This window comes from Strongylocentrotus purpuratus, unplaced genomic scaffold (genome assembly GCF_000002235.5).
Source record: "Strongylocentrotus purpuratus isolate Spur 01 unplaced genomic scaffold, Spur_5.0 spur5_scaffold_10, whole genome shotgun sequence".
Classification (NCBI taxonomy): domain Eukaryota; kingdom Metazoa; phylum Echinodermata; class Echinoidea; order Camarodonta; family Strongylocentrotidae; genus Strongylocentrotus; species Strongylocentrotus purpuratus.
Genome location: NW_022145595.1, coordinates 5,119,524 through 5,130,125, shown reverse-complemented (window position 1 = coordinate 5,130,125; position 10,602 = coordinate 5,119,524). Strand labels below are relative to the sequence as shown.

The 10,602-nt window shown below is 34.6% G+C and overlaps 1 protein-coding gene across 1 annotated transcript in view; it reads right to left on the bottom strand.

The window, feature by feature from the left end:
- The window catches only part of LOC105446932, a 10,180-nt gene extending 1,779 nt beyond the window's left edge, over positions 1-8,401 (bottom strand). Inside the window, exons 1-8 of the mRNA XM_011684363.2 lie at positions 8,366-8,401; positions 7,100-7,222; positions 5,518-5,663; positions 3,938-4,169; positions 2,913-3,014; positions 2,475-2,613; positions 1,507-1,654; positions 387-440 (exon numbers count right to left, since the gene is read on the bottom strand). Of these exons, the coding sequence (XP_011682665.2) occupies positions 387-440; positions 1,507-1,654; positions 2,475-2,613; positions 2,913-3,014; positions 3,938-4,169; positions 5,518-5,547 (705 nt within the window). The 5' untranslated portion in view covers positions 5,548-5,663; positions 7,100-7,222; positions 8,366-8,401. The remainder of the gene's footprint in view (positions 1-386; positions 441-1,506; positions 1,655-2,474; positions 2,614-2,912; positions 3,015-3,937; positions 4,170-5,517; positions 5,664-7,099; positions 7,223-8,365) is intronic.
- Between the last annotated feature and the right edge of the window lie 2,201 nt (positions 8,402-10,602).

The window sequence follows — 10,602 nt, the reverse complement described above, 5'->3', positions numbered from 1 at the left end:
TATTTTAAAAGGCATTAAATGTTGATTCAAATCATTCATATTTTCGATTATGAAGGAAATTTCATGTTCTTGATGTGGAATTTCTAAAAAGTCGAAAATACTTGAATTTTCGCTTTTGAATATGTATCATTTTAAGACAACCAATGGCTCTCCAAATTTTTAGGTCCAACTTAGAGTTAAGTTCGACGTAAGATCTTTGTGAAACACCCCCAGAAGTTGTAAATTGGCCTGCGACATTTGATAGGTGGCGTACCGTTACATGTACCCATAGCCACTATGCATCATTCACAAAATTGTGCCAAACTCAAATGTGGTGGGGCAAACTCTTTTGATCAATGACACTGCGAATGCAGAATAATGTCACATGCAAAGAATCTTCTACATACCCTTTCACTCCCATCCACCACATAAGGAGTGCTGAAATTGTGTTCTTCTTGTGGCTGTTGGCAAGACAAACAATAACAGATTACTAGATTTTTTTGGTTTCTTTCCATCATAATCTATCAATCATTCACATAAAAAGGATACTGATTTAAGAACAGATAATCAAGAGCATATTTGCATATTAAAGAAAAAAACACGTTCATTTGACCTGTTTACTTATTGTACGAATACTTTTTGAACAAATGTTTTGCTTAACTAGTCAATAGCGAATTTTCGTCCATGCCTTGAGGTTTTTTTCAATTCTGAGGGTTGTTTTGGTTTGATGTTTGTTGTTATGATGAAAAACCTTGCTGTGCCGGCGCCAAAATCATATATTTTGCAAAAAGAATCAGTTTTTGAAGCACACATTGCTTCAACAAACAATTAATTTGTAAATGGTTAATCTATATCACTCTTTAGAGCATCAATCATGCATTATACAAAAATAAAAATTACCCTAGTCCTAACCCTATAATTATTTTGAGAAAAATTGTCTCTGTTGTATAGGATCTCTTCTCCCTATAATATTAAACAGTAGTAAACAAACGAGGGACATTAATGGAAGAAACTAATAAGAAACACATTTTCATTTTTCGAACAATTTTATGCATGAAATCATTTAAAGAAGGTAGGTATGGTGCCTGGTCCCTGAACTCCGGGGTCGGAGGGACCGCATGCGTGTTCCCAAAATGTCCGGTAAAGGGGTACTTTTCACGCACCAAAGTCCGGCTCGTAGTACACAAAAATCCGGCCCGTATTGACTTTACACACGGACTTAGGGGGGTGTTTTCAAAAGGAGGGAACATGCATACGCGTAGCCTAAATAACAATGAGTGAGGGGGGGGGGGGTATGGTGTCGTTAAGAATGGTAATTGATTTCCTTTAACCTTGGTACACAACATTTTGTACTACAAGCGCTGGAAAATGGGGTGCAGGTGTTTGAGTACTACATATTGTTCATCTGTTTGGTAAATTATTGAAAGCGTTTGGTATTTCTATTTCATGATAAGTACCGTATTGAACAGGAAGATTATTTGAGTTATAATAAAGCCTTGAACACATGGACAAGGAAATTGTTCATACCTGTGCATCAGTTCCTCGGAGTCGATCTAATGCTAGACCAACATGATACCGGCGTCCTTCAAGGGAATCGTACTCCTCAGAATCATATAAATATTCGTGTCTGAAGAAGCCGCTATCTCGTCTACTTGGATCGTTATACCTTTCTTCACTGAAGAAAAAAAACACATTTTTATATATTTTTTTTATTATGAGTGATATATATATATATATATAGGTAGAAAGATGATTTTAACTTACTTGATCAATAAAGAAACGATATCAGACGTTCCCTAGATTACAAAGTTGTTTTTTTTTTAATAAAAAAATTGAGGGGGGGGGGGTTCGACCCCCCCCATGTATAAGTATGTTCAGAGGTGTAATGCTTGATTCTTAGTGAAGTAAAAAAAAAAAAAAGGCACATGTACTTTCTGTACTTTCAAGAACATTACAACAAATTGAGGCTTCTTATGTAAACATAGGTACTTAACTATACTTTTGGTTTATCGAGTTCATTCACAAAAAGTAACTTTTCTGAAATGAAAATATAAACCCTTTTAGTAAAAATTTCTTGCTCTTTCAAAAACATTCCCCTTTTTCGTCAAACTTTTTTTTTGGGAAGTTAAGTAAAATTAAGGAACTTCCTTGGAAATTATCCTAGTATGGAGAATTTCGGACTATCGTGCATACAAAATGTCAATAAGAGTTATACCAATTGGCAAGGCACCTCTATAGATACATCAAAGGCAAGTTCAAAATACATATACATTTAGGTCCAATACTCTACTAAGTATTATTGAATTGTGTTATGGCATTGTTACGTCTACAAAAAACACTACCATTTAATGTTTTGTTATGTCTGATTCAAGCTCTAGTAGAGCTATCATCTTGCTACATTCGTTTGGTATACTGACATCATATAGATGCGGGCAGTAAGTTATGGGAAATAATATCTTGGGTTTGTTCATTCATAAATTTATTGTAATACTCACGCAAGCATTAATTTTGTCGCTTGGTTTCGTCTGACAGTTTTGATGAGAATGCAGCTGACACAGGTTAAGAGGATGAGAACAAAACCAAATACACTGACAGCAATACCAATGATGGCTCCATTCGACAATCCTTGAGCGGCTGGAAAAAAGTTGACCAAATATGCGATTATGAAAAGACAAGACCAGAAAAATATACATGTACGATGTACGCGAAATTAGTGGTGACTGTGCGAAGAAAAAGAGAATACCCTCACATCCATTTCTTATTATGCTGTATATATACTCATATATCTATATATACCTGTAGAGAATGAGTTAGAGGAAGCATACAAACACTAAAAAATAACAGAATAACAAAATGTATTTGAGTAAAAGTTTGTAAACACTAACATTCTTTGAGGATCATCATTGATAAAAACATTAAAATACACAACTTACCATCCTGGCACAGGTCTCCTGTAAAACCAGCTTGGCAACTACAAGGCTGCCCAGAAAATGTACATTCCCCGCCGTTCTGGCAATTCGATTGATCGCACTGAACTGTTAATTTCAAAGATATATGAATGATTCACATTACTTCTGTTAACTGAGAAGGTAAAGACAGTAGAATGACAAGATCTCCATTACTTCTGTAATATGAACAAATAATAATAATTGTAATACCAATACAGTTTACCTAATATTACATGTGCTTCGACAGCTATAAGTGTACACTTTTTGAAATTACCTAATTTATAGGACTATAAGTATGAAATATTGTGATCTGACATATATCAGTAGAGTCATTCCTCATGTCCTTTGGTACCAGGAATGTTGTGCATCTCTTCACGGCTGACTGAACAGGGGACAATTCACATGAATTTGACAATTTCAAACTCCATGTGCGTCAACTCCATGCCTTTTCTTGACTGGTATTGATACATAACCATCTTTGATTTGATATTATATGATGACATAAACATCTATTCAAATGCAAGTCACTCCAAGATATCATATTTTGAACTCTAAAATGATTTGTCACAAACAAGTTTGAAAAAACAAAACACGATTTGTTGTTTGTTATAGGATATCTTGAAATCAACATCTTATCACTTGGGTCCATCATATGATCAGATGCCAACTCCGGCCCTTAGTGAAAGAGAGTTGATAACCAATTAATCTTAGAAATCATATCGCAAATAATTTAGAACCATCAAATTAAATTCACAAACTATTCACAGTTGCAAGGTTATATTATTTTTTTTAATAAAAAGTATCTGAAATTGACTTTTCGACTGAGCCTTCTAACACATTGCAGACAACTGAAAGATACTGATTTCGATTTACCCAGTTACAAAAAAAACAACATTATTTGTTATGACCTTTAAAAAGACAATATTTTGTATGTCCAATACAATAATCTATTGTAAGGTGTTTAAAAAGAAGAATGGCAGGTGAAAAAGGGGTTATACTTATACTCTTACCATTTGCCGATATAGTAGACGCTACCAGAGTTTGACCATAAGCTGATAAAGCTTGATCAATGTTGGTAGATAAGACAGATAAACTTATAGCAAGCCCATCTGCTACACTTTGGCTAGTAGCGGCAAGCTCCATTTGCATGTGACAGACTCCACTACCTCGGCTGAATGACAGCACTATGCAATTATCACCGACAAGTTGAGAATCTAACTGTCTCCTTACATATTGACTGAACTGATAAATGAGATAAGAAGGGGCAAGAAGAATCAGATTATGCTTAGATACATAATGTAGTTCATAAAAATACATTTCATTAAAAAAAAAATCAAAGATAAAGTGCAGAACCAAATATGCACTGAAAAATAAATAAAAAAGGCTGGTTATGGAGTACACATGAATTGATGCATACTGCGAGGTTCCGAAATCATTAAAATTATTTAAAAAAAACGATATTAAGCCATAGCAGTAAAGTATCTTCCTCTTAGTGCCATTTCGTGATGTTTTAGGATCCAGAATACTAGGAAATACACGTTATAAATGAGCAGAAAGGGGAGAAAATCACACAAAAATTTAGTATGATGCAGTACTCTGTGCAATTCTCAAATTAAAGCGATTTTATTGCAACTAATAATAATAATAATAATAATATTTCTTATATGGCGCTTTTTCAGGAGGGCCCTATCAAAGCGCCTTACAGATATATATACTATTACCCCGGTCATCGGATTCAAGGCTTACCCGCACACAATGTATGCACATTCTCCACTCCCTGGGGAGCATTCCAGCCAGGCGTCATTTTTACAAGCGCACACTTGCTAATCTAAGCATTAGCTTTCGCATCATTTATCACTATTTTCGTGTACACATGGTAATTCAAAACACATATATGACCCTCCAATATTTGACCTTTGACTCCTTGCACCACAAATATAATTAATTCAACCTTGCATACTCATACTTTTCAAGCCAGTTCACGGTTGCAGTCTGAGCATGAGCAGATAGAGGTCATTGCAGAACACATTTTGAAATATACGGAGACGAAATACTGGATACGTGCTCATGAAAGTTATGTTATCATTATTCATTCATGCACTCCATGATACGCAGGTGGAAAGGCTATTTATATAACACCTCCATCGCTGTAGGAGTGATTATTCATTTAAAAATGTACAAAGTGGACCTCTTCACGTTTTGAAGATCTGTGGATATTCGGGGTCATTGCAGTAATATGCTAGCCGTGAACTGGTCTATTGTGTTAACATAGGATTAGATGGAAGTACGGGCAAGTATATAAAACAATGCCTTCTGCGTCATCTTTGCAGGCATTAAAAAGAGACTACATGTATATTCTCTCTTGTTTTGAATGGATCTATAAAAAGCATTTTTCAGGAGAAACCAACACTTTATTACAAAGTTTTAGTAGACTTATGTTCCTCCTGAAATATAAATTAGCATCTTAATGTGATATATATGGTCAGTATGTAGTGTTTTGGATTTGAAGAGGCACCCACTTGTACATATTTACGTCTTCAGAATTGTCATCAATTTTCTAGCATTTACTGGTGAAGAAAGATATACTTACAATGAAACAGAATGCAACTTCATATTCCATGAATATTGCCGATGACCTATTGGTTAATTCTGGTGTATACGTCAGGGTTTTATTATTCAGACTTTGTCCGGTAATCTGAATATTCACTCGACTAATGAACAGACTGCTTGAGAGTTCTGGAAATACAGAGAAAGCAAAACAAAAAACAATGGCATGAAGCTAAGATCTTTATGAAAACCTGAATGCGTTACTACATGAAAAGAAATATCAATAATACATCGTTTCTGTTGTATGTACTTCAAACAAGATATCATAAGGAGACTACACATGGAATGTGTACAGTATATGCAATAACAGCCTCGTCAGATGATTTAGGAATTGTATCATGTCCGAGTCATTTTCGTACATGTACATGTACAGTTAGGTACTAAAATATTCATACCCTTACTAAGTTTTGTAAGTTTTTTTTAATTATAAAAATTGTTTTGTCCAGATTTAAATTTCTTAAAGGTATTACAATGTTTTGGTATGGGGTCATGATTTTGGTTCAAATTAACATATTGGAAGCATATACGTTCCTACAATATACATTGATCGTTGTCGCGGTTGAATTCGAGTTTAAAGTTATGAAATTATAAATAATAAACTCTTTATGTTGTATAGCTCCCTCTCAAGGTCAAGATATTAATTTAACTATGAAACAATGTTTCTTGACTTAAATCGACCGATTAGCTATTCCTGTTTGGAAATTATATATCCCAACTACATATTCTGAGATTTTCACGGTCGCAGCTACTATTGTACGGCCATAGGAGCTATTTGAAATTTATCAAAATTTACCGGGAGCACCGGTAGAAAATTTTATATTGAATTTTTCTCGAAAACAGAAGTGTTTTAGGGGCTAATTTTGTTAGTGCTTATAATACATCAACAGGGGCATCCAAATATATCAAAATTGTAAAGATTCACTATCCACCCAATTTTCAAAGCCTCCCAAAACTTTGTATTACCTTTAAGGGTATGGCATATTAAAGATTACATCTAAAAGTATTCAACAAAACCTTTGCTCAAGTAATTCACATTCCGCTATTGAGTTAGGAAAAGCACATCAATTTCTGTTGATAAGGGGTTTTAATAATTTAGTTGTTATCTTGTGTGTATGTTTGACCAATTAATATTAACAGAACTGCATTGCACAAATGCATGCCTATGCAAAAGAGTGAATGGACACATTTCTACCACATTCTGTCCAGGGTGTATTTGAATGCTCCTCACTTCTTATATCAAATTGATTTATTTGTTTTATTATGATTGCACTTCGCTTCCGAATGGCTGAATTATGAACAATCTACATGACAATAATACATACAAATGTGATTTGAAAAACGTTTATATACCATGTTGAAATATGTAAATATGAAATCAAACGCTAAAAAACTATTTAAAAATACTATGTGGATAATGAACTATGCCTTCAATAAATTCTGCAGGAAACTGAATGAATTTGATATTGATTTATTTTGTTATCTTCGTGTCTTTCCAATTTTACAAAGACGGTCATAAAACCTACAATATTCCTTAAGGAAAAAGCAAAACTTGTATTTCGATTTACCATTGCAAAAAGTTGCATTGAATAATGTGAATCCAGCATTGCAGACACAAGTGTATGATCCATCCAAGTTGACACATCTTCCATTATAACAGAGACTTGTATCTATCGCACACTCATTTACATCTATATAAAAGTGGTAAAATCAAAAATATGAAACAATCTAATGAGTAACTTAATAATAATAATAATGATCATAATATTAACAATGATGATAATGATAATAATAAAAATAATGATGAAGATAATGCTGACGATGATTGACTTTGGCATATTTCGAAGGTTGAGTTCTGGAAATGAGATTTCATAGTGCAAAAAGCTAAAAGTGATTGGTAAAAGGTTGATGACATTTAAAAGTCTTTGAGATCATGGTATTAGATTAAATGAAAAAACAAACAAACATCTGAAACATCAATATTTTAATGTTATAGAACGTTCAGACTCTATCCCCTGCCGAAATTTACTCATGATGAGATAGGTGGTTAAGCGCAAAGAAATATATATACATGTATATTTAATGAATTGTAAAATAAAGTAAATGTTTTTCATTTGGTTGAAATATATGTAACAATGGACGCAGGATTGTCTTTACATAGTCTAAGTTTCAAGACACCTTTGTGCCAAAAGTTGAATAGCTATAACCGGGATGAAATATGTCAGTCTTTTGTTATCCTAAAACAAATCTCAATCAATAAAGTTTTTGGAATCACAATATCAAATCTGTTCTCCAAAAGGCCATGCATAAAGAGCAGCATGGAATAAATACCTTCCATACGTACCCATGGAAAGAAATCACAAAATTGCATGAATATGACTTCTTTGATTTAAAATGAGCCAGAAAAAATTCAAAAAGCTTTTATATCAGACAATTAGGACAGTGCTAGATGTAAACAATATATATAATCGAAAAGAAATGCGAAGCCTAAATTGAAAGGAGGTTTAGAACAAATTATGGAACAGGTATCAATAAGAAAAAGTTTTTTAATTGTAAACGATTATAAGATGGTCTGTATTCAAGTTTTTGATAACGAAAATGAACAAAATAGGATCGGATAGAAATGAAAAGCCTGAGTTGAAAGGTTGGCATTCTGCGTCAATGGTACAAGTACCTATAAGAAACCGTTTTGAATCGTGAATGATTATGAGATGGTCTGTATTCAAGTTTTTGTTTTTAACAATTAGGAGGGCGATAAAGAATATGAACAATATTATGATCGGATAGAGATGCAAAGCCTGATTTGAAAGGTTGGAAGTTTGAAGAAATCTTACCTATTTCACAGTTTAAACCGGTGTATCCAGGTAGACAGTTGCAGATACCCGAGGCACAAGTTCCCCCGTTCTGGCATTCTGCGTCCATGGTACAAGTACCTATAAGAAACCGTTTTGAATTGTGAATGATTATGAGATGGTCAGTTTTCAGGTTTTTGTTTTTAACAATTAGGAGGGCGATAAAGAATATGAACAATATTAAGATCGGATAGAGATGCAAAGCCTGATTTGAAAGGTTGGAAGTTTGAAAAAATCTTACCTATTTCACAGTTTAAACCGGTGTACCCAGGTGCACAGTTGCAGATACCCAAGGCACAAGTTCCTCCGTTCTGGCATTCTGTGTCCATGGTACAAGTACCTATAAAAAAGCGTTTTGAATTGTGAATGATTATGAGATGGTCTGTATTCAAGTTTTTGCTTTTAACAATTAGGAGGGCAATAAAGAATATGAACAATAGTATAATCGGATAGAGATGCAAAGCCTGATTTGAAAGGTTGGAAGTTTGAAAAAATCTTACCTATTTCACAGTTTAAACCGGTGTACCCAGGTGCACAGTTGCAGATACCCAAGGCACAAGTTCCTCCGTTCTGGCATTCTGCGTCCATGGTACAAGTACCTAAGAGAAAGCGTTTTGAATTGTAAATGATTATGAGATGGTCAGTATTCAGGTTTTTGTTTTTAACAATTAGGAGGGCGATAAAGAATATGAACAATATTATGATCGAATAGAGATGCAAAGCCTGATTTGAAAAGTTGGAAGTTTGAAGAATTCTTACCTATTTCACAGTTTAAACCGGTGTACCCAGGTGCACAGTTGCAGATACCAAAGGCACAAGTTCCTCCGTTCTGGCATTCTGCGTCCATGGTACAAGTACCTATGAGAAAGCGTTTTGAATTGTGAATGATTATGAGATGGTCAGTATTCAGGTTTTTGTTTTTAACAATTAGGAGGGCGATAAAGAATATGAACAATATTATGATCGAATAGAGATGCAAAGCCTGATTTGAAAGGTTGGAAGTTTGAAGAAATCTTACCTATTTCACAGTTTAAACCGGTGTACCCAGGTGCACAGTTGCAGATACCCAAGGCACAAGTTCCTCCGTTCTGGCATTCTGCGTCCATGGTACAAGTACCTATAAGAAAACCGTTTTGAAATGTGATGAGATGGTCTGTATTCAGGTTTTTGTTTTTAACAATTAGGAGGGCGATAAAGAATATGAACAATATTATGATCGGATAGAGATGCAAAGCCTGATTTGAAAGGTTAGAAGTTTGAAGAAATCTTACCTATTTCACAGTTTAAACCGGTGTACCCAGGTGCACAGTTGCAGATACCCAAGGCACAAGTTCCTCCGTTCTGGCATTCTGCGTCCATGGTACAAGTACCTATAAGAAACCGTTTTGAATTGTGAATGATTATGAGATGGTCTGTATTCAAATTTGTGTTTTGAACAATTAGGAGGGCGATAAAGAATATGAACAATATTATGATCGAATAGAGATGCAAAGCCTGATTTGAAAGGTTGGAAGTTTGAAGAAATCTTACCTATTTCACAGTTTAAACCGGTGTACCCAGGTGCACAGTTGCAGATACCCAAGGCACAAGTTCCTCCGTTCTGGCATTCTGCGTCCATGGTACAAGTACCTATAAGAAACCGTTTTGAATTGTGAATGATTATGAGATGGTCAGTATTCAGTTTTTGTTTTTAACAATTAGGAGGGCGATAAAGAATATGAACAATATTATGATCGGATAGAGATGCAAAGCCTGATTTGAAAGGTTGGAAGTTTGAAGAAATCTTACCTATTTCACAGTTTAAACCGGTGTACCCAGGTGCACAGTTGCAGATACCCAAGGCACAAGTTCCTCCGTTCTGGCATTCTGCGTCCATGGTACAAGTACCTATAAAAAAGCGTTTTGAATTGTGAATGATTATGAGATGGTCTGTATTCAAGTTTTTGTTTTTAACAATTAGGAGGGCGATAAAGAATATGAACAATATTATGATCGGATAGAGATGCAAAGCCTGATTTGAAAGGTTGGAAGTTTGAAAAAATCTTACCTATTTCACAGTTTAAACCGGTGTACCCAGGTGCACAGTTGCAGATACCCAAGGCACAAGTTCCTCCGTTCTGGCATTCTGCGTCCATGGTACAAGTACCTATGAGAAAGCGTTTTGAATTGTGAATGATTATGAGATGGTCAGTATTCAGGTTTTGTTTTTAACAATTAGG